This window comes from Saccostrea echinata, unplaced genomic scaffold, assembly GCF_033153115.1.
Source record: "Saccostrea echinata isolate AGI-Se365-2 ecotype Australia unplaced genomic scaffold, CSIRO_AGI_Sech_v1 ptg000028l, whole genome shotgun sequence".
Lineage (NCBI taxonomy): Eukaryota > Metazoa > Mollusca > Bivalvia > Ostreida > Ostreidae > Saccostrea > Saccostrea echinata.
This window is the reverse complement of record NW_026889777.1, coordinates 14,265,698-14,291,642: the sequence shown is the minus strand read 5'-3', so window position 1 is coordinate 14,291,642 and position 25,945 is coordinate 14,265,698. Positions and strand designations below refer to the sequence as shown.

The 25,945-nt window shown below is 32.6% G+C and overlaps 2 protein-coding genes across 2 annotated transcripts; both read left to right on the top strand.

Annotated features, from left to right (window-relative positions):
- The first annotated feature begins 5,440 nt into the window (after positions 1–5,440).
- On the top strand, positions 5,441–8,809 carry LOC133193544 (QRFP-like peptide receptor). The gene is made up of 5 exons (XM_061329506.1): positions 5,441–5,890; positions 6,018–6,451; positions 6,832–6,933; positions 8,365–8,524; positions 8,703–8,809. Exons 1-5 carry the CDS (start codon positions 5,533–5,535, stop codon positions 8,807–8,809), a joined length of 1,161 nt encoding a protein of 386 aa, XP_061185490.1. The 5' UTR covers positions 5,441–5,532.
- Positions 8,810–13,594: 4,785 nt separating this feature from the next.
- On the top strand, positions 13,595–24,152 carry LOC133193543 (carboxypeptidase B-like). Its single transcript, XM_061329505.1, has 11 exons — positions 13,595–13,662; positions 14,824–14,899; positions 15,527–15,663; positions 15,990–16,098; positions 16,845–16,958; positions 18,639–18,743; positions 19,537–19,644; positions 19,854–19,944; positions 23,003–23,205; positions 23,627–23,711; positions 23,962–24,152. Exons 1-11 carry the CDS (start codon positions 13,595–13,597, stop codon positions 24,150–24,152), a joined length of 1,287 nt encoding a protein of 428 aa, XP_061185489.1.
- The last annotated feature ends 1,793 nt before the right edge of the window (positions 24,153–25,945 follow it).

The window sequence follows — 25,945 nt, the reverse complement described above, 5'->3', positions numbered from 1 at the left end:
TTTTATAAATAAAATTCAGACCTTGCTTATATAATTTTCATCCATATTTGGCAAAACCAGTTAGAAATATTTGAAAAGTTATTTTCTTTTTATAACATGCATCACTATTTTTTTGAATGATGTTTCTTTTGTGAGAAAAAGTTTTTTTCCTATTAAATACGATTTGTATCCAATGTTTCTTCTGATTATTGTAAACTTACTTGTTTGTATTATTGCATGTCTTTGGTCATTAAAAAAACACTTGCTAACGGTATTACAGTCCGGAATAACATCATTTAAAGCAATGTGAGCTGCAACTTTGATTTCAGAAATTTTTGCTGCAAAATTGTAATTAACTATTTCAATGACAGAGTTAAAGAACGTTTATAAACTTATGTTGTTCATATTTGCGATGGAAGAATTATTTATATGCTTTGAATAAAACAATATTACATTATTGTCGTCCTGTGCAATATTGATTTCTGATATAATACTATATATTCGATTGTACAGAATACTTTATTCTGAAACAATTTGATACTTTATATCTGTCTAATTGATTAAAGAGGTTTAAATTACATATAAATTAATCATAGAACATTTTAACAGCAAAATAAAATTCTCAAAAATGCAGCTCATATTGCTTTAAACGAACGATTATAGGAAGCCCAGAGGCCCAGTAATAGTTTCTACGGTTTTTACCATATATAACGGGTATTTCTGCGATTGTCCAATTTTTGCGGAATTTTGTGGATAAAAAAATCCGCAAAAATTACAATCGCGAAATATTTCTTCAATATTAATTAAGATATTTTATACATGCAAGTCTTATATGTGGTGTGTATATCAGTCAATCTGATTTAATTTTATTTCATAACTTCTTTCTCTATATCTTTATAAAAAGATTTATGCTTATGTTTGATGCATGAATAAAAATTCATTTGAAAATAATTTACTAAGACTAACTAAAAGATAGTATAGCCTAGCATCAGTTCTCATGCACTTTTGATCAACATGGTCTTAAAATGAATTAAGAAAAAGTAAGCATGACAGTGTTCTGCTAAATCCTTAAATTTTAGTGTTCATCTCCCATAAATAATGTTTTGCGGTATAATGCAACCGCAGAAATTAATTTGCTACTTTTCAGGGGGCAAATGTCAAAAACTTCCAACAGCAGAAAATACCCCTTATATTCTGACAAGATAATACATTGATGTAAAGCATCAAGTCGGCCGAAAACTTGCTATGTGTAGATCATGATTCCTTGCATATACAACAAGTGATGATGCTGAGAATTTCTGAAGATGCTGCTGCATGATGTGATTACGGACACGAAAACAAATTTTAAAAAAAACTTTTTGTTAAGTTACAAATTAATAATCAGATTAAAATGAGAAGAAAAATATGAAACGTATAAATACCAATAATTAAGACATGATATAAAACATACTGGAATTGTTCATGACTTTTAAGCATGTTATCAATAATGGAATTATTTCATCAAAACATTCAAAAACTCTAGATGCTGTCATAAGACAGTGATGCCCGCACTGAGGTGTTTGCCACTGAATTAATTCTCCTTTATATTTAGATAACCCGGAAAGAAGCCACAAAACTTCTATAATTTGCACAAAATATATGATTTGTGTCAATTCTAGCATATAATGCTCAGGTGAAGATGTAGCTAATAGTCCTCTTATACGTATGTATTTCATATATTAAATCCATTACCAGTCTGTTAACAAGAGAATTCATGATAGATTGTTATAAAAATAACATAAAAAGGGGGTGGGGGTATTTTTGGACTATATTTAGAACTTGTTATTGTAAAAACAACATTATTATTTTAGTGCATAGCGTTTTTTAAACTTTAAAAAAAATTCATATGCCAAAATAACAATTTTCGAAAATGAATGAATTGTTAGGTCCCTGCCCACACCAATCTTACATCATTCATGACCCTAGGGTCAACCCACCCTCCTAGAATAAGAAATCGAAATAAAACGGAGACCCGCCATTAATCTTTATGTATATTTTTGTATAATTATATATGTATGTCAATTTGTTTTATTGTCAAATCAACGTATTGATTTGTGTACATAAACAACCCGTGGGGCTGATAAAGAAGAAAAGAGGAAGGAGACATTTCTGTATGGTCTGAAAAGTTAAATCTCCTAAAATTTGTGAATATACACCCCTATTCTGACTTTTCATCATTACTTACAATTCTCAGAACGTACAGTGCATGTTTATTAGATCGTAGACTTTTGGGTCATTTTCCTAGCTCTCTCTTGAATCAGGAATGGCGATAAAGATATTTCAAAAATGGATAAAAGATTAACAGTTCTAGCATAATCTTTTGAAATTGATTAAGCTGTTCTGATAACAATGCAAGAAAAATTGCATTAATTATTTTAAATATTGTGTCTCCTTCCAAGCATTTGCAATCATAAGTTTTTAAAGTTTTGCATGGGGTTATATACCTGTAATAATCTCTATCAATCTATTTTCTCTCTTTCTGACATCTATTTGGGCCAAAAATTAAAATGGAATCATAAGACAGGTTTTGTTAATTGATTTACTTTTTAGGATTTTACAATGTGTAATTCATACTGCAGCTAGAATGATATCCATTCCAGAAATGTTAAAAATAAGTTTACTCACGATCTTGTCTTTGATCTACTTCTAATTTCAAATCACAGCTCGCTCCGTGATTGGAAGTTCGTGTGTTCGAATCACGGCCGCGACTGACCTAAGTCGATAAAAAATAGGTAGCAACTGTTTCTTCGCCAAGCGCTTTGAAGTGAAAGTTGTGGGTCCTTCGGGCGAGACCTTAAAAAACGAGGCCCCGTGTCACGGCAGGCGTTGGCACGATAAAGAACCCTCGCTGCTCAATGGCCCTGAGAGCCGATAAAAGATCTAAATTTGAAGCCCTTCACCGGTATATGGAGACGTCTCTATATGAGTGACAAATTCTCGAACGGGACGTAAAACGACAATCAATCAATCAAATGGACACCACCAGTCTTTTCTCATGATTTGTTATAAATTTCACATAAAACTCCTATTGGTTAAGAACATGTAAGTTCCTGACTTATGTTTGAAAACTATCCTCTGTGCAATCGTGAACACTCACCTGACTTGTTGCAGACTGGTAAACATACCCCTCAGGGTATAATTATCATACATGGACCTGTATAAAATTGAACTAGTCAGGATTGAATCTTCATTATCTTAGTTAAAATAATAAGAAACACACTTGAGGAGTGATGAAAATTGTAGAAACAAAAAGTGCTCTATTTTACATTTCTCATGTAAAACAATGTGTAAAAGTGTGTTGTATAAATGAAGGGTCACATCCTCTTTCAAGAGGAGATGAGAATGTGTGAAAATTTAAAAAGTAAATGAATCAATATGATCATTTTGTAACGAAATATTTGCATTTAATATTATCCTATCATTTTTATGGTATCATCTTCAAATAGCATATTAATCTCAAAATAAGGTAAATAAATCGAAATGGTGCTAATTTGATAAATAGGCATAATGTTTATTTTACCTTTTGGTGGTGGTGGTGGGGTATACCATAGACGTTCTATGCTAGGTTCTTGCTTTTCATGTACTGGTCTGGATTACTGTAGATTCCTAAATGTACGCGAGGAATTAATTATCGCGTAATTACGCGAGAAGCAACACTCGCGGAATTAAATTACTCGCTTTTATTTTTATGGCATTGTAATCCACGTAAAACCTCTAGATCAACAGTCCACTCGCGATTTATTGTTCTTGCGATTTGACGTCTAAGGGCCATTTTGCGATATTAAATACTCGCGTAAAATAAGGAATCTACAGTAATAGATAAAAGATGAAAAAACGAAGTCATGTCCAACATTTGGATTACAACATATAAGTTCTTTCTTGGATGATGAGAACTTTAGTTCAGAATTTTTTAGAAGACATTATGCACATTTATGTATAAAATCAAACCTTGTTATTGCCCAAAACTTATTATTAAAAACTGCTTTTTAGGATTAAAACTCTAAAGTCCTTTCTTGTATGATATGAGGTTTTGCTAAAAAATTGATAAGATGTATGCACATTTAGGTATAAATTCAGGCCTTGTTGTTGCCCAAAGTAGGTTATTCAATAAAAATTTAATAAAACTACTTTTTTTCGAATTACAACACACAAGACAAGTCCGTTCTTAAATGATGATAGTTTTGCTTTAGAAATCTTATGACAAATATTTTAAAAATTCAAACCTCGCTCTTGCCCAAAATATGGTTTTTTTTGGATTACATCTCACAAGCCTTTCTTTGATGGTAAGAGTTGTTTTTAAAAATACCTCTAGATATAAATAAGGCTTTGAAAGAATTTAAGAATAATATCTTTGGCATTATGTATTTTTGCATCTTATTATTATTGACAAATAAGTTGATGAAACAAGAATATCAGTTGTCTCGTTTAAAGTCATCATTTCGTAAGTTCTATGGTCGATACAATGACCTTGTCAGCAAATACAATTTATCATTGAGTCAAATGCTGACTGACGTTTTTCATACTAATTGTTAGGCCATTATTTACACACTGAATTGTCGACGGATTTTTCCGTTATTTCCCGATCATGACAAGGAGCACACGGCGGGTGTGACCGGTCGGCAGGGGATGCTCACTCCTCCATGGCACCTGATCCCACCTCTGATGTTTGGAGGTCCGTGTTTGCTCTGCTCCTATTTTGTATTGCATAATGGACTTTTGAGCTTGAATACTGTTCGTTATCTCCATATATTTCATTTCATATTACAATGATTTTATAACAAATAATACGCCAAAGTTGCCACTACCGTATAGGAATAAGTACATCTTTAATCAGCGATAACATCGTTGACATTAAATGCCCTTATTGGCAATTTAAGCACTTGGTTAACTTTGACAACGCTCCTAGAGATAACTTACATTATGACCTTCAGAATTATATTCTACGGGTAAGTACATCTTCTTTATAGAGGGAGATCGATATACTGTATATTGCATGTATATATATCTAGCGTTTATGATATTTGACGGAAATTGATTTCTTAACAAGTAAGCGCAGATTTGATATGGCGCATTTTTGAATGTATATATTAATGGACATCCTCACAACGTCAGGGTTCTTGTGTCAACTCGTTTTCATAGTACCCCTGACAAATACCGTTCGATATCTTACGGGCTGACTGCAGCCATCTTTTGGGAAATTTACAAATCTTGATTGCTTTTCTTATCTCTCAACCAATCGCATTAAACTTTTCGGTGATAAAATGTATACCACGTGCTTTTGTGCATTTTAGGTGTCAGCTGATTCCTTTCTGTTTACATTATCTGTCTTCAATTTCAATTAGATTAATTGGTGTTTCTATAATTTATACTTTCAGGCAAGAAAACACACGACCGCTCCTCTACATAGGACAGTTCAGTCTGTTTACATTTCTGAAGGATTCTCTGGAAACATAAGTGATATATTCAGCTGCAGAATTATATTACCTCCATCATTACCTACTGCAAGATAAACAGATGTGGTTTAATAATTGTACTAGTATTGTTGGCCAGAAAGTTGTTTCAAATGTCGATTATGCCTTTCTTTCGAATACAGATGGTCCTCGAGTAAAGGTTATTCCATATACAGAAATTGCAATGAAAGTGTTCTTTTATCTTATTGTATTCCTAATAGACATAGTAGGAAATTCGGTCGTTATATTTACCATTTATGTAAACAAACGCATGCGCACTTCCGCCAACATTCTCATTGCAAATCTGGCTGTATCCGATGTTTTGGTTGGATGTTTCTGTATGTGGGTTCACCTTGGGAACCAAATCAGTCACAATTGGCCGTTTGGATCTTTTCTTTGTAAATTTGAAACATTTGTACAAGGTACATGTAAAATAAAATGTTCTTTTTAATCAAGTTAGATTTCTGTCGAGCAGATACAATGCTTGCTTTAGTTCATTAATTTGATTAATCAATGGAGGACTTATGACATTTTACGCTTGCTTTACAGTAATTGCTGTAGTTTCCAGCGTAGTTACCCTCACGTCTTTGTCCATCGAGAGATTCTTTGCAGTCATGTTTCCCCTGAAGGGCACACTTTCCAAAAATATGTTAGCCTTTCTTGTTGCATTCTCCTGGATTGCGGCAATAGGAACCAGTGCTCCGAACATAAAAGTCAGGCAGAAACTGGAAATTCAATGGCGGAATCGCAGAGATATTTGGTGTGACGAGATTTGGCCTAGATTTTATACCGATACAAAATGTACCTCTGATCAACCAGGGCGCCGAGCTTATTATGTTTTCTTGTCTGTCTTCATGTACTTCATTCCTGTTGTTATAATGCTGGTGGCGTATGGAGTGATTGGAATCAAGCTTTGTCACCGACGAATACCAGGATATGAAGTGGATACTAATAACGAGGCACATTGTAATGCTAAGAGAAAGGTTCATACATTTTTAATAGCTTGTGAAAGCTTGACTTTTCACCAACTGGGCACAGTCCATAAGAATTTAGATTTGAAAATTGTTTAAATTTCAAAAGTGCAACCAATATTGTTTTTTTAATCTCAGTAAAGTTAAGACATTTTACAAACCTTATTGATTAATACGATAAATTTATTTATTCTATTATACGTTAATAATTTGAGTAAAATGTTATTTTGAACGTCAATCGTATCAAAAAGTCCCTAGTATGTGTTTGTTACATAATGCTTAAGAATTAGTTTTATCAAAGAGAAGGTCGAAATCTCATACAATTTTAATAATGATGATGTTCATTATATTAACGAAAAGTCTATTGCTCATAAAACTTCCCCTTGTTTCAGGTTCTTAGAATGTTCTTTATAGTGATGACAGCTTTTATTGTTTGCTGGACTCCGCAGCAGGGTCTAATTTTATACATGGTCTACAGAAACGAAGGACTAAAGGTACATAACGTATCGTTTACAAGTTACTGTTAATACAGTTAATGATATAGTATAGGGGGTTGTGCAGTGTAATACGTTAATTTCTTTTCTTTTTTTTTAAATTCAAGATCATCACGTAAACATCGGTAAAAAGATGTATTTTGCTGATATGTTAAGTTTCATTCCATGTGATGAAATGTAAATCATGTTCCTTATTCTAAAAATCAATGTTTCGTCATAACGAAGCCCACTTTACAATAGTAATATGTAAATCATATACGGTACCAATTTTGATGCATCAGATGCGCATTTCGACAAATTATGTCTCTTCAGTGATGCTCACGCCGAAAGGTTGGAAATCCGAAATATTTAAATAAAAAAGACTTTGAAGAGCTGAAAAAAGTGCTAAAGACTGGAGCCAAATACGTCGAAGGATCAGAGCTATGCATGAGGGAGATAATCCTTAATTTGAAATAAATTTCTAAATTTTACCACAGCAATTAAATATATATCCGTATTTTTAAACTAGTACCGAAGTACTTAGCCACTGGGCTGTAGAGACCCTCGGGGACTAACAGTCCACCAGCAGAGGCCTCGACCCAGGGGTCATAATGTAAATCATATACCAATATTGAAGCACCAGGTTCGCATTTGGACAAATTATGTTCATGTTGACTTTCATATACGTTATTCCCCGTCAATTTTTGTGAATGAATTTTGGACAAATACCTAGTAAAGATCAATATCGTTCACAATAAAATATATCAGGAAAAGGAAGACCCCTATGAACTTTTTAAAATTATATTTTATTTTACCTTTACTTGAATTATTCACCGAATGTATACCTCCATTAAAAATACACCTTTCCCTTTAAGTTTTTTCTATAAAATACTACTTTTTTTCAAAGTATTATCTCTTAATATTTTATCGCGTTTTTCTAAACACATTACAGGTCAACTTTCAATTACAAGTCTTAATTCTCCATCAGATTTTTCGTCCCTGTATAAAAGTGGGTTTCTTTTTGCTCCTTTTTAGGAAGATTTTTGTATACGTTCTAAAATGAAAATGAGAATTCCCAAAAATGGAAATTATCAAATATTCTCAAAATGTGACTAAAAATCAATATTTCCAGAGTAAAAGGGATACATTTTTACTTTCAATTTCCGTTCACGTCAAACATTCCCATAGAACCTCCACTCTAGGTATTGGCATTTACAATTTATATAAAATAACTTTTGAAAGTAAAACACATTTAAATGTAAAGACCAATTAGGAGAAAAAACAATGTGGATCAAATTAAGTGTTAGAAAAAAGAGCATATAGATACACACTACTAAAAAACTCTAGTTTTTACAATGTATTTTACCCCTTGTTTTAAAATTGTAAATCTTAAGTTGGGCTATATATTAAAGGCGGAATGAAATGGCAATATAAAACATATATTTCTTGAAGGTACCTTCGTTTCTGAAGGACTTACAATACGCGGCACTGTTTATCGCCTACAGTAACAGTGCCATAAACCCAATTATCTACGCCGGAATGAGTGAAAAGTTCAGAAAGGGTTTCCAGGACGCACTTCATATTTGGTGTAGAAGAAACAGAGTCCAACCAGGTAAAATTTGACTTGTTTTATTTATTATTAAACCAAATCACCACCTTAATATTTTTAATACTGTTAATAGTAAAAAGTATTTTTGTAATACATTGTTTCAATGAACATTTGAGCTTCATTACTGTCCGTTATCTCCATATTTCATTACATAAATGTATTTTCTTTAATATTTTTTCAGTTACGAATGACAAAAAACAGTCTACAGTTGTTGAAATGTCCACGAAAGAGGGAAAACAGTATTCCAACAAGAAAGATACTTTATATTGTAAAGAAAATGTAACATAAAGATAGATTACACAACATGAGCGAGTCAATAAACAGTTTTTCTCTAACTTGAAATCTTCAATTTCGCAATTGTCTAAAGCATCAGGCCAGCAGTTTGTCTTTTGACAACAAATTAAGAAATAAGATCTGGAGAACCGTCATTACAAAGCACAACATTATGATCGAACATTTTTCTGTCTATATACACAACTGAATTTCTTTAAATTATCCGTTCCTACATGTAATAACTTCAACCTAATATTTTGTAGTTCTTGAGTTTTGATATAAAAAGCATGATATCGAATGCTCTTTAAGATTTATCTAGCATGATTGAGAAACAAATAAAAATTTAACGATAAAGGAATAATACGCTTCATGAACTATGCATAAGTAGAAAGTCTGTATGATTAACAAACTCAAAATACTCACAAAATAAAAAAAAAATGGAATTATTAAAAAAGCAACACAATTCTTAATTTTGATAAATCGGAGATGTATGTTTTAATGCCTGGAGCAAACCATTTAATATGAATACGAAGGAGGAAGTTTAAAATCGTGCTTGCAAGCCTATTCTCGACCATCCTTTGTAAATGTTTTTAATGTTTATCACATGTTTTTCATGTAGGCAATACACATTCAATCCCGTTTAATTTGCCATACTATATCAAAATGTCGTCCTTGTAATATTTATAGAATTGATGATGTTTTATTGGAGAAACAGTGTGTAGAGAATTCCTTTTTTTTATGATCGCTACGATTAGTCTTCTATGTTGTGTTAATGATAATTAATGGACATTTAAATGTGGTTACATTATTGGTTATCCGAAGTTATTACTGCGTCACACAGTAATATATAGACTGATTTAAGAAGGAAAATGGCCTGGAAATACCTCTAATAGACAGCTGGAGGTCCATAAGGCTCAAGGATCCTTTAGTATATTTTCTTCACTAGTTATAAGACATTGATATTAATAAATATTTTACTTTCATGTAAATTAGTTGAATCTGATTCGTCGAGAAACATTTGTTAAAAACACTATTACCCGCTGAATAATGAAGCCACGCCCTCCAGCATAGCAACAGTCGACATTGCTTGACGAGGGGTGATATTCAAAAAAAAATATTGACTGTGCAGAATTTATGCGCGCAAGGTTCACCATAATATGTATTTGTATAAAACATTCAGTATAATATAATAAATACTGCATGTAGTTGAGTGTAACATTGAAAATTTTCACAGCCTCGGTTGACAATTGGGTTTCTTGGGGTGAAAATTTTCAATGTTACACTCAACTACATGCAGTATTTATATAATATTATTATATAGTTTATTTATGGATCCCGTATAATGTATACAAAAGCAAACGGTTCATAACACTACATATTTACTGAAATTTGTAATCTGGACATTTCTTTCATCTTTCCTCGGCAGAAGTTCGTGAATGAAAATGGTATTGCCACATATAGCTTCAATGTCGAACTTATTTATAATGTCTTATTTATCTATAATATTTATAATATATATTTTGCCTCGTTCAATATTGATATTTTTTGACGGATAACAAACCATATTCACCACCAAAAGAGTCCATAATTGTTTTATTATATTATGGTCAGAATCTGAATAAATGAGACATTGAAGGGTGAATGACAATACCATTTTCATAAACGAACTTCTGTCGTTGGAAAATTAAAAAAAAAATGTCCAGATTGAAAATTAAAACTTGCCTTGGCTGTGTGTCAAACATCGAAATGTTTGGAAAATAATCCTGCAATAGACTCGCTTAACATTTTTCCTGCTCAGATACAAAACTTGCTGCGGTCGTTGAAACCATTGCTTTCAACGTTGTTTAGGATATTTATTGTGACCTCTCAATGCTGCTGCAAGCCACTGACCCTCCGGGTGAATACGATTCACTTCAACTCCAATGAATATGTTTGCGTTTGTACAGATTATATACTAGGTTATATATATATATATATATATATATATATATATATATATATATATATATATATATATATATATATATATATATATATATATATATATATATATATATATATATAGACCCCTACCTCCCCTAGTAAAAGTACTTTAGTAAACTATAGTCACTATATATCACCATAGTTTACTATAATATCAAAGTTTTCACTATAGTGAATCAAAGTTTTTACTAAAGTCAATCAAAGTATATGAATTAATTAAAGTAAGAAGCAAAATAGGGTGGCCAATAATACGATTACTAATGAAATACCTTATAGCAAATGACACACAGCTCGGATTAAGGTACATAAAACTACTAGTATTTTAAAGAAAAGATAAATTTAACAAACAGTAATCGATCTCATTAATCTTTAAGTAATGCAAATTGCAAATTGGGTTTTCAATAAAAAAAAAACCCTCGCAAAATAAGGTTGACTTGGGTGCATAGATGCATATGTATAGAAATCCCCCCCCCCCCGGGTCGACCAGTTACATCCGCTGTGAGCCGGATGAATTGATCATGTAAAACCGGGTTATCTGTAGTGTACTGTTTCATGAAAGCAATGGTATTAAACGTGTCAATTAAATGTGACTATTTGATAGATTGTGTTTGAAAACAGAGTCATTATTATAACTATAGCTATTTGATAAAAAGAATCCAGTATCTCGATTTCTCGATGTATGTCAATATGAAAAAAATAAATCTTGAGCACTCTAAATCCCTGCACAAAGTACAAACCTATATGAATGAAAGGGAAAAAAGTTAAACAAAAAAGCAAATATAATTAGGAAATTTAGAGGATAATGAATTAAAAGAAGGAATGTTTTTTCATGGAAATTGTGTTCGATCGATATATGTTATCAAAATGTGCAACCCAATATATTTAATATTTTTCATATTCACTGCAAAAAAAAAAAAAAAAAAAAAAAAAAAAAAAAAAAAGCAAAATTAAGAAAAATGTAGAAAGTGATTTGTTGAGATACAAAGTGCTAGGGAGTGGTTTGTAGGTGGCATACGACGGACCCATATTCAGATTTTCTTCAATAAGGTTTGTACTTCTTCGTCGATCGTAGAGGAAATTTCATATATAATCCCCAACGTCAAGTTACATGAAAACTTACTCCGGATCCGAATTATAATTATGTCCGTTGACTCGATATATCCCAGTGATCTTGAAATAAAAGATACCATAAAGTCTGGCTCATCTGTTTCATAGTTGGATATCTGACTAGAAAAAGACGTTAATGGTAAACTAACAACAAAAACTTTATGAAAACGTAAATACTTCAACTTTTCTGTCGTCCCCTTACATTAGTAGTAATATACCCTTATCACCTGCCTGTGGGGTTTATATCTTCCAGTTGACTCCAGTTGATTCGATACGCAAGAGCATTCTCCACGTCCGAACACTTTCTAAAACGAGGCAAGCTATTGACAAACAAGTTAATGTAACAAGAATATCAACAGTCTCGTTTAAAGTCATCATTTCGCAAATTCTATGGTCGATAAATACCTTGTCAGCAAATACAATCTATCTTTAGGTCGAATGTTGACTGACGTTTTTCATACTTATTGTTAGTAACACTTTGAATTGTCTACGGATTTCTCGGTTTTCCCGATCATGACAAGGAGCATCGGTAGGGGATGCTCACTCCTCTTTGGCAGCTGATCCCACCTCTAATGTTTTTAGAGGTCAAATTTTGTTCTGCTCCTGGTTTGTATTTTGTTATAGAGTTTTGAGTTTGATAACTGTTCGTTATACCCATAGTTCGTTTCATTAAAAAGTTGCACTGATTTTTTTTTTTTTACTATCCCTTGCTACGAAATTGGAGGGGATATAGTAAAGTGCTTGTGATTGTATGGTTGAGTGGGTAACGGAAGTAATTAATTACATCGGGCTCGAGGCTCTCTTAAGCGAGGACATTCTCCGCTTTGCGGTGCCTTTGCTTGTACATATAGTGCTATGCGAATGTGAAAATAATTATACTGTATGTGCGTTTAGTTATTTCTTGAGGGAAAAAAGCCAAGTCTCGTCGTTAAAATGGACATGTTATGAACAACGTCTTCTTGATGATGAAACTAAATCTTTCAACAAACTGTTGGACCTCCGATGGTCACAAACTGTGCTACTTTATTAGCCGACCTGTTTATTCGTATGAAAGAGAATTTACTAAAATCTTCTGTATAAAAAGCAGAAACTCTTTACCTTCAATTCAATATATTTAGATATATCGTCGACTTTTTTGTCATTGAGAAATAATTCGAAATGGAGTAGAAAAATGGAGTCGACAAGGGTAATGGTTCTCGATTAGTTCCGTAATACATAATTATCATAAAGATACATCAAGACTAACAACACTGAAATAACCAATTTGATCACGAAAATCTTATCTTTTGGTCGTTCTGTCGACAGTTCATTGTCATATTTTATCTCCTATTAGGGAATCTGTGTCAAAGTACGGGGCGGTAAGGCAACATCTCTATCTGATATTTATATTAATCATTTTAACATGAGATTTTAATTCCATGAAATATTAAGTTGAACTGATTTAATTCGATTAAATATTATATAGTTAGTTCAGATAAAGATACGTTAACTGCTTTTTGTTGCAGGGTTGACATAACTTGCTCTACAAGACGCTAGTATCTTATGAAGATTGATTTCATATTTGCAGAAGATTGATTTCATATTCGCAGAATATCATGAACAAATATCTGTTGTAGAGTTTAAAAAGTAATTGCATTCCATTTTTTTTAAATATACCTCTTACAATATATCTTTTTTTTTTCATAGGATTCAGTTTCGTTTGTCATGACGATGTCCCTGATTGCAGTGGTGTTTCTCTTTTTTGCGCATGTGTCGGCGGAACCTATGCGATTTGATGGGTTTGTGTTCAATATTTTACTAATTAAACTGAGAACATGCTTTTATAATTTCTAGTTATACATGTAACTCTGATTTGGGGAATATAATCTGTAGTCAGATTGTTCCTGAAAATTGAAAAAGAAAAAAAAAAAACTCGCGCCATTTGTTTTCGTTTTGGATTTTTCTCCCTACAGGAGATAAACAAATTAGCAACAGTCGATCAAGACTCCCACTTACAATTTTCATTTAAATATATTGAAAGATACGGTTTGCTCTTCATAATGGATCGTGTTCTGTAGATAAAAATGGTGTTTATGTAGACCAGAATTCATTTTTAATGAATATGGATACATTATATATTTTGAACATTTATAATGAACAACATTTTAGCACTTTCTGATGAAAGCTTTAAATTTACTTGAGTAAAAAGTCAAAGTAAAGTTGTTTGATTGAAGTTTTTCGGTATTAATTCCGGCTGACTTTCTTTTTTTCTGTCTGATATCCGTTGTACGGTAACCCGTAATGTACGAATTGGACCTAAATGGGTTCACAGATTTTAAAGTATAAATTGTCCTCTAGAATAGCGAGGCTACAGTATGAGAATGTGACATCAAAATTAATTCCATGTTTTGTTAATCAAATGCGTTTAAAGCACGGATTATGAAAGGAGTTGTTTTCGTCAATATTTTTCATTATCATTTTACATAATTAATTACTAGTATTTGGAAGAAAAATATACTATGGTTATTATTTTTTCGCCCCAAGGACTTCATTGTATACAATAAATGTTTTTTGCACTATAGATACATATATAGTTTTACGTCCTGTTTAAGCCTTGTTCTCGATAATTGATATTATATAGATTAAGTTATCCTTCATGTCAGTTTTATCAAAAAAAAAGTATTATAGCAAAATCAGAATTTTCAAAAATGTGAAATTATCATTTTCTGGGACTTAAGAATTTTTTCCTTATTTCCCGATCATGACAAGAAGCACACGGCGGGTGTGACCGGTCGACAGTGGGTGCTCACTCCTCCATGGCACCTCATCCCACCTCTGATGGTTTTGGAGGTCCGTGTTTGCTCTGTTCCCGATCTGTATTATTTTAATGGACTTTGAGCTTGGCTACTGTTCGTTATCTCCATATTTTATGGGAAGGAAATAAAACATACCTTTTTCAGACACAAGGTTTTGCAAATCCTCCCTCATTCTGTAGAAGAATTGGAACACGTTCTTCAACTACATGATGTTTTGGATGTAAGTACATGTATATGTCATGTTTCTGGAATGTCTAAGCAAATTATTTTTAAGACTTGTATCTAAAATTCATAAACATCTCTAGCACTTTATTGAGTAATAAAAATCTATCCAACTTTTTTATGTTTATAAAACGGGAGGATAAGTAAGTTGATAATCTTAAAACTGTTCTAATATTTGGGTTTCCTAATCATTTTTCCAATCTCCTTAAGTCTTTGTAGAAATAAAGATGCCAAAATGAATCGTCTATATACTTCAAGTCACACTTCATCTCCTAAGGACAGATTGAACAAATATAAATATGCATGTCTGGATTGGTTTATAATTTTGGACCTTTTTGGTTCTAAATAATGCAAATATTAAATTTCTAAAATATTAAGAAATTGTAAACGTTCTATGATGTTCAAAACTCTACCTTTATGCAACCATCCATTTTAATTTATACAACTTTTTGTCATTTTAATCCCATTATTGTAAAACTTTGAATAAAAAATGAAATTTCTACGCCCTTGTTAAAATTATTCATTTTACTTATATAAACAAGATTCAAGATGTTATTTCAAGATTTATGATAACATTTTGTTTGCATCAACTGTCCTTGTATATTGTACATGTACGTCAACGCAGTTGGATATGTGGAGATACCCAAGTAAAAACAATTTCTCGATGGAAATGTATGTCGAGCCCGAGAAAATTGATCATGTGTTGACTGCTATTAAAGCCATAGGGGCAGACGTCAGAATCTGGATTGACGATCTACAAAAGTTAGTAAACTTTAATTTTTCTTGGTGCTCTTAAAATTTGGGAGCAGATCAGGAATAAAACATCTGAAATCTTTCTGGAATCTTTATAAAGTTAACTGAAGCAGATTGGTAGATTTCTGAAGTAAGTGCACAGAGTTCAACTTAAGATATTGAGCTTGGCATTGAACTTAATATTAATGGTTTGCAAAAGTAAATTTGTGTTAATTTAGGTGCGTAATGAACTTTTATTAATACATTCTGGAAGAAAACAAACTAAATATCATTATCAGCTATTTTGTGCCCACCTTTTTATCAATTTCAAAATCATGAATAATTTTACTTTGAAGGTTAATAGATGAAGAAAAACAACCAGCTAAAAGAAGTTTCCATCTTCCATTCGCCTCGCAAGGGAAGAATGCGGGGTTTGATCATTTAGCCTATCACCGATTTTCTACGGTAAACTCTTAGCAGTTGCATGTACAAAATCTCAAAATGAAGCAAATGATAACAAAAAAGATAGATAAGGTATGAGGACACGAATATATGATTTTGTATTATCGCTTTGTAATTTTAAAAAAATGTAATTTTATTTTGTTATTTCTAAATGAAATAAGGAGATAATGAAACATTATTCAAGCTCAAAGTCCATTAAAACAATACAATTCGGGAGCAGAGCAATTAAACACGGACCTCCAAAAACATCGTGGGATTAGGTGCCATGGAGGAGTGGGCATCCCTTATTTTCAAAATGTCTTTAAAAGTATAAAAAAAAAAGTGATGCTGTTAATGTATCAGCAATTCAGTTATTTTCAATCGGATTATATAGGAAATACCATCCTATGGAATCTTGCACAAAATGCCTGGTAAGGTACCTCATTTTTTGTGAGGAATCTTGATAAAGTAGCAATACTCAATCACAAGGAGAGGAACTAGTAAGTTGTAAGAATTTGTTTCCAATCCTTTTGATTTATTCAATAAGATATGTTCAAAACAACTTAGTCACAAATTCAAAAAATTAAACATAATTGAGGAACATGTCGTCTGACCTTAGGTAGAATATATCAATGATAAAATGCATAATATCCTTGCTACTACTTTTAATATGTATAAAAATGGATAAACATATTTAAAACTGTATATGCAAATTCCATCAGACGTTTTATAGGCGTTCAATAACAAGCATAAAACACTTTGTGTTGTAGATCAAACAGTATCTGGCGGACGTTGTGACAGCCACCCAGGCTATGAGCACGGTGACTTCTTCACTGAGCACAATAGGATATAGCTCTGAATCAAACGAAATTCAAGTTTTAAAGGTGAGTTTAAAGGACTAACATATATAACGAAATTAAAACAAAACACTCATAATATGTCATAAGAGAAAAAAGTCTTTTAAAGTACAAATGTAGCACTTTGAGATGTATCTTTATCGTCATGACACGCCTTTGTGAATTTCTTTTTCACGAACTCTCAACAGAAATTGCTCTCTAAGTGTCGGGTAGAAGTCAAACCTTTTGTATTGTCCTGTAAATAAATGTCTAAGTCACAGTAACGAATTTGAGTATATACATATATTTTTATAATTATAAAATTTTACCATTCTCACTACTGCGTTCTTCATTTTCACTGTGTCCAAGTTGAAAAATATAAATCAAAGCATATATACTCTAAAAAATTTCTTACATCATTATTGAAAATGTGTCAAAGTCTTACTCTCGAACATAAGAAATATCTTTTTCTTAAATGATTTTGAGTATATAAAGCCTTTCACTTAATAAAACTTGCTGTCTAAAATAATATGTCATGACGATATGTTTTATATAAATGAATACTCAAGGAAAGTATTCATAGGATTGGTCAGGAAAAAAAAATCCTTAAAAATATAAAATACGAATCTTGACCTATTTGCACTCAAAGATAAGAAAAAGGACATATAAATTATGTCTTTAAAATTCAGTGCAAGAGTACAAGCCATTTTTTAAAAAAAAAAAATGCTTAAATATTATTGCTGTATCTTCTATTCTGTATAGTCGCCCGCGTGGCGCAGTGGTTAGAGCGTCTGCTCTAGAGTCGCGGAGTAAGGAGTTGATCCTTACGTCGAGGGTTCGAATCCCACTGCGTGACGTGGAGACCAGTCCTTCGGATGAGACCGTATAAACCGAGGTCCCATGTCGCAGTAGGTGCTGGCACGAAAAAGATCCCTCACTGCTCAATGGCCTTAAGTGCCGAGTATAGGTCAAAATTTGTAGCCCTCCACCGGCAAGTGGTGGCGTCTCCATATGAGTGAAAAATTCTCGAGAGGGACGTTAAACAACAAATAATCAATCAGTCAATCTATTCTGTATATTTAACACAACGTCATGGGGTACTGTTTCATTTTTTTCAAGATATTAAGGTTATAAATAAATCTCTAGTGAAAATATTGAATTTATTTTTCAAGAGTTTTATGAGTGTAAACCTTGTGTATTCTAATAAGACATCAAATGGCGTAATTTCAAATTATATAATTTTAGATTTTAAAAGTCTCTATACCGTTTGGCTGATGTCTGAAAAAAATAGTTTTGCACAAGGAGTTACTAAATTTAGGAGATGTTTAAAGGCACACTAAGATTAAAATAAGCAATTTCCTATGCATTTCTTGTTTGAAAGCCAAAAAAAAAAAAAAAAAAAAAAAAAAAAAAAAAAAAAAGACTTCCAAGAAAACTCCTTATTGAATAAAAATGCATTTGTCTTTCCTTCTTTTAATAACTTTATGTTAGGGGGTATATAAACAAGATTTTATAAATATAAAGATAAAAATTTTAAGCACTTACTATATATAGTATTTTGAAAGATGTTAATCCTGTCACTGCTTAGAAGCGTACATCCTTACCTACTCTTACATCTGGGAGACACTGTTTCATGACCATAAGAAGGAAACAATTATTCGGATGAGGAAAAGCACATGTTTTCTTGAGAATTACGTCTTTTTATGGTTCATTGTTATCTATTTTCAGGTTTCCCGAAGTGATGGACAGTCCCGCCCGTCAATTTTCATTGATGGAGGAATCCATGCCCGCGAATGGATATCACCTGCGACAGTTTTGTATTTCATTAATCAGGTATGTGTTATATATATGTAAATATAAAAGTTATGGTGTACATTGATAAAACAACGATGAATTTCTGGATGGGTACAGGTCCAAATATACAGCCCTCCACCGGTAAGTGGTGGCCTCTCAATATAATTGAAAAATTCTCGAAGGGACGTTAAACAAAAATAAAACAAACAAACAAATACAACTAATGTACAGACTTGTATTGCTTATCTTATTAGTCCCCTACCGGTGAAACCGGAGGGGACTACAGGTTTCCTCTGCGTCTGTCCGTCCGTCTGTCTGTCTGTCAGTCTGTCCCACTTGGTTTTCCGCAATTTTTTCTAAACGCTTGCAGATATTGAGCTGATTTTATGTGTATCTTGATGAGTTACAGATCAAGTTTGCATTTCGTTCCGTTTCGTTTGTTTTGACGGAATTAGGACCTTTTCAATTTTAAGGGTATTCCGCAATTTTCTTCTAAACGCTTGCAGATATTGAGCTGATTTTGGTATGTGACTTTACCTTGATAAGTTATAGATCAAGATTGCATTTCGTTTCGCTTCATTGATTTTTGACGGAATTATGGCATTTTCAATTTTTAACGGGAAGCAGATTACACTTGCCGGTAGGGGAGTAGTATTGCTAATGCAATACTCTCAGAATGCTTGTCTTAGTTTGGCTATGCTCCACAGTAACTGGATAAACTTGTAGTGACTAAAAATATTTTTTATAGTGTATGGGGACTAGTTTGACTTTGCTCTAAAATTATTGGATAAATTTGACGGAGGTTCCCAGTAGTGACTCTGTTTTATTTTAGTTGGTGTATGGGGACGAGTTTGACTATGCTCCACAGTTACTGGACAAATTTGACTGGTACTTCGCGCCTGTTCTAAATCCCGATGGTTATGAATACTCACATACCACTGTAAGTGTTTTTTTTTAAATCTTGCATTTATATATATATATATATATATATATATATATATATATATATATATATATATATATATATATATATATATATATATATATATATATATATATATCTGTGTGTGTGTGTGAGGGTGTGTGTGTAAATTGAAAGTTATCTAAGTTATCTAACTGTACCATATTTTTTATGATATATACACACAGTACAGGCTTTGGAGGAAAAATAGAGTCCCCAATGGAAGGAATTGCTTTGGAACAGATCTTAACCGAAATTTTGGATACCAGTGGAATCCCAGTAAGTCTATTAAAGAAAATAATTACACATTTTGTTACGTTAACGAAGCCATCAAATCATCGATTTTAGATTTCCTTGAGACTGTAACGATCCATGACTTCTTGAACAAATTAATCATCGATTTTAAATCCGCTCCAGGATTCTTGTAAGTCGATAAACATTTACAAAAGTTTATTTAATCCACAGTGATCACAAGATGATAAATATCAATAAGAAATTGCGTTAGTGTGGACCAATATACTCTTAATACAAATTTTAGATTAGTTTAAAATATTCTCAAAGTTTAAAACAGGGATTGAATCGTTAGTGATAGAGATAAGAGAAATCGCGATTTTACAGCATGCAACGTATTTTGTACTCAGAGTGTATTTATGGTACCCAATTAGGAAGTATTATATTGATTGTCCTAATATTCTATTTAAATGGACTCCTGTACATAGCAATACCAATTTACCGGTAAAAAATAACATGACAATACCCTCCAATCAAGGTATATCTCTGATCATTACATTTATGGGCTCAATCCCCGCCTCATCAAAATTAATCGGAGTTGTCGCCCGTGTAGCGAAATGGTTAGAGTGCTTGCTGTAGAGTCGCGGAGTAAGGAATTGATCCATACTTCGCGAATTGGAATACACTGTGTGACGCGGAGACCAGTCTTTTGGACGAGGACATATAAACCGCGTGGTTCCATGTCACAGTAGGTGCTGGTACGAAAAGGTTCCTCGCTGCTCAAAGGCTGTAACTGCCGAGTACAGGTCTTAATTTGCAGCCCTCAACCGGCAAGGAGTGGCTTCTCGATATGAGAGAAAAATTCTCGAAAGGGCGATAAAAAACAAACAAACAATCGGAGCACTTGTCCTGAGCCTTTTACTTCCATGTCTCGCTCGCGTGGCGCAGTAGTTAGAGCGTTTGCCCTAGAGTCGCAGAGTAAAGAGTTGATCCTTATGTCGCGGGTTTGAATCCCACTGCAGAAGTTGAGACCAGTCCTTCGGATGAGATTTTGTTGCAATAGATGCTGATACGAAAAGGGCCCTCACTGCACAAAGGCCAAAACTGCAGAATACAAGTCTAAATTTGCACCGCGGCAAGTGGTGACATCTCAAAATGAGTGAAAAGTTCTCAAAAGGAACCTTAACAAACAAACAAAAAACAAACAAACAACCTTTGAAGTTTCCAGTTTAATTGCTCATAATTCAGAAATTTAATCGAAACTTTGAAGTGGCTTTCAAATTTAATTGCATAGTACCAATGATGTTTTTGTTTGTTTGTATGTTGTTTAACGTCCCTCTCGAGAATTTTTCACTCATACGGAGACGCCACCACTTGCCGGTGGAGAGCTGCAAATTTTGTCCTATACTCGGCACTTACGGCCATTGAGCAGTGAGGGATCTTTTTCGTGCCAGCACCTACTGCGACACGGGACCTCGGTTTTATACGGTCTCATCCGAAGGACCGGTCTCCACGTCCCACAGTGGGAATCGAACCCGCGACGTAAGGATCTGATAATCCTATTCTGATCTATTCCATTACAAACGCAGAACAGTTAAGGTGCCAAATGGAAATATCGGCGAATTTTTTAGATAGAAAATACATTCTTTACAAGGATGGGCGTTTCGTTTTAGGACTTTACTATTATCGGACAAATGCAATGTGGTTGAAAACTACATGTTGAAGACGATTAGGTTTCTTATTTAAACTTGTCACGTAATGTGGCAGTCACGTGATTTTAGCAAATATACCTGAAGTATTGAGGTCATCTATAAATTCTAATATTGCAAGGGCATAACCAAGTTAAAAATCTAAGTTTTACATATAATTATTTTCAACACTCTTTGTAGTTTGTGAAAAGTGCTGCAAACCTATAGAGATTCTACTATCTAATTGCTAAAATTACATTTGTTAGACCGTATGTTGAATATTTTGCTGGTCAAGTACATTAAATATAGATATAATTATTTCATTTGCAAGATTTCAACAGGTTCGCAGCACTTTTCAAATATCTTCATACTTCTTGAGTTTATGTGTAAAAGCTTGTCATAATTCATTGAGGGTATGCCCTTGCAATATATGGATTTATTACGACCCTTCTATTACCCTTCAATGAATCTGCATACAAATATACGACAGTATCGCTTGTCTAGGGAATGTTCGGGAAGTATATGAATAAAATCATAAAATATACATCGCATCCAAGTTAATGGCCTCTTATATATCTAAAATGTATATTTTATTTAATTACAAAATACATTTTTCATTGTATAAATATAATTTGATCCGCCTCTCACTGCATACAAACTGCGTCAAATTTTACGATATGACGTCACATTGACAAGTGCATTGCGATCAGTGAATTGTTTATATATTGCTGTGTTGGATTTAACCAACGACAATAATGCATGCACTAATTAGTATTGATGTAGTTTAATTAAAGCTATTCAACAGTTTAAAATAGCAAATCATTTCATTTTGTGGTAATTTGAAGAACTTATATTTTTGTGTGATGTCATAGTAAGCATTTCCCGTATAAATTAGGCCCCGCCTCCTTACTGCAGCCTTAACTGTGCTGCGAAACAATTTAACTATTAAAGTTCATTTCAGCTATAATCAAATGTGTTCTAACAAAATGATTATAGTTCATATAATTAATATCCATATTTTGTTTATCTAGTTGTTTTATTTCTAACACATATTTTCATCAATAATCCACTATCACTTATAATATCCCTAGCAATGAAAAAAGTATAATATTATCCTTCCTCAATACTTAACACATACATCGAAGGTAAAGGTGTCCTTATAAAAATGTCCATTCTAAACTCCGTAGGCATACATTCGGATTTTTTTTTTTTAAATTTAATTTAATGGTGTGTGAACGCACAATACTGCTATTAGCTGCACTGAGCAAGAAAAGTTCTTTTTGAAAACAGTACATGAAATCAAAATTCATATATTTGAAACATAATAAAATAACTGCAATCACAAAAGATGTCTGTTCCTACTTTACTGTCAAGCCAATCATAAAATCAAACTGACATTGTGTTGTGGTATTATTAAGGTGTTGGCGGGAGTACGAATGTGTGTTCTGATGTCTACTCCGGGGCCACCGCCTTCTCTGAGAAAGAGAGCACAGCTTTGGAGACGTTTTTGTTAAACAACAATCAGAACATGGTGGCTTACCTGACCTACCACTCCTACGGACAGATGTGGCTGTACCCCTGGGGATACACGAGTGCTCTCCCCTCCGACTGGCAAGACTTAGTATGGACTTTAGTGAAGAACTTATACAGTATTCTGTTGAGTCCTAAATATAGACGCAAAGAATTGATCATCTCGTAATTTTGCGAGAAGCACCAAAGACGAAAAAAATTTACTGGCGTTTATTTATTTATTGCAGAAGAACTTGTTAAAGGTCTAGAACAACAGTACATTCGCGAATTCATATTTTTGCGATTTGACGTTTTTGGAATCATTTTGCGATAAAAATTACTCAAGTTTAATAAGGAATCTACAGAATTTCTACACTATTGTACTTTTGATTTTTATCTTTTTTTCTTATTGAATATTTATACATTCTTTAGTAGGTATACCTTCTTTAGAATTCATATGGTTCATGTAATATCAAAAGAATACTGTATTTGTGTTACGTTAATTATTGCATTTGTACATTGTGTACGTATAGGACGCAGCTGCTAAGATAGGAACTTCCGCTCTGTCCGAACTTTACGGTACGCAATATACGGTGGGCTCTTCAACAAATGTCTTATGTAAGTGTTTACAAATGTATTATTATCTTTAAAAAGATTAAGTCTAGAAATATTTTTTCCATAACCATCGATAAAATAATGTTTTTACTACTACATATTTTACTTACCTGTATGAGATTTTCTGTGTTGAAAACATGCGTTAAAATTAGATATCGTTATTTTAGAATAGTGTATGTGTATAAAAAACTAACTTAAAAATGATAAATGTATAAACTTTTTTTTTTTAATTTTCATTTTTTACTTTTAACAGACTCTGCTGCCGGAGGGTCAGATGATTGGGCTAAAGGTGGCGCTGGCGTCAAGTATTCCTACACCATTGAACTCAGAGATACCGGTGCACATGGTTTTGTGCTTCCACAAAATCAAATAGAACCAAATTGTAGAGAATCTTGGAGAGGCTTGGCGGCATTTGCTCTGTCATTGAATACTCGAAAAGGATGATATTTGTAATTGTTATATTAAAAAAAAATGTATAATTGTGCTCTGTTAATTATATATATTTCTCTAAACGTGTATATTTCTATTACTTTGCATACCTAAAAAATCCTTCAGGTAATCATGGAACATTTTATGCATATTTTTTTGTCTTCAATCCTCCATTTTTAAAAGTTTTATTATTATTATTTTTATTTTTCAAATACAATCTACTGTTTGATTGTATATTTTGACCGACATATGCAATACCGACTAAAGCCATTATTTTTACATTAATTTTCACAAACGGATGACTCCGTTTACCTGATCAATACTGAGGGCTCTTGGTGGGCGTGGTCAATCAAAGAAAGATCTTTACTCGTCGTTGACACCCGATTCCACTTGGATTTTTCAATGGGTCCATTTTTTGCCGTTTTCATTATTGGAATATATTTAACATGTCTTAGAACAGAAATACATCTTACTTAATACTATGTTAAAAATGTACACCTCAGATAATGATTTTTCTTTCTTTTTAGTTGTCCTAATAAGTGTTACAGTAATACTCTTGTTTCGCACAATTGTTTTTTTTTTATCTGAAATTAATGTAATTGTATTGAATATCTTTGATATACAATACCTTTATGATTTTTAACATAACAAGTCCAACAAGTCAGATAAAATTCTGAAATGCTCGTACATAGCAGAATCTAGTTTTACAATAAAATGTAATAATTGTCTACTTTGAATAAAAATTGTGTGCAGTTTAAAATTGTCTTTGAAATTCTGCCCGAAATTAAATCCTGACGCAGCGCTAGATGAAACCACGTTCAAAGACTAAAAACAAAGATAAGACGGTGATGTGCGGACAGTTCCGGAGATGCTTATCCTTAAATCGTGTCTTTACTATCAACATAATATATAATCTACTTCCTTTTGGCTGGATAACCTTTGGGCAGGTGACGGAAATCATAGAAGATTAACAACTGGTAAATGAAAGCATTGACTTTCTTCATTGAATAATATTGTTAATGTGAAATCATTTATTTTTCGTTGAGGGTTGAATTCTTATTGCTTTCGTGATATGAGAAGACCCACAAATTCATTTCATCCACATTATGTTCATATTTCTAGCTTAAGTATAATGGTTGTGTAGCAACCATGGTATTTAATATTATCAAAAACAAACATTTTTTCCCCCTCAGACTACAATTAACCCCACAAAAATAAGTGATTTTAAAGGAAATGAGGTAGTAGTGCAAGTGAAAAAGATTATATTCCAAATAATCCAGACAACTATTTGTCAGTCAACGAAGTATGGAAGGCTATTGCTACCAGTTGAAAATATTTTTTTGCTATGTCGTACTATAATATTGAAATATACTGTAATATTACGAGATACTAAGTCGTATGAACTGGATACTAAGTTGTTTTTATGTACGACATATCAAAAGATATTTTCAACTGGTAGCAATACGTAACGAAGAGATAAAACACTGACATAATTTCAATACAGATTCGGATCTATTTCTGAAATAGACGTAGAGCAGGGGCGTGGCTGCCTATACGCAAAATACGCAAGTGCGTACACATCATTTTCAAAAAAAAAAAAAAAAAAAAAGGAGAGAGAGAAGGGGGTATTCGAAGAAAAAAATCTCAGTTCTTTACCATCCAACAAATATCCGTGTTTCAAATTATTTTGTGTCATACTGTTTGATTTGAATTTTATCACAACTATATAATAAAATTTGAAATCCTTTATTAAATATATCATTGCCAAATCCAAATAAATCATTCATTAATTTTTAATTGTTCTTAAA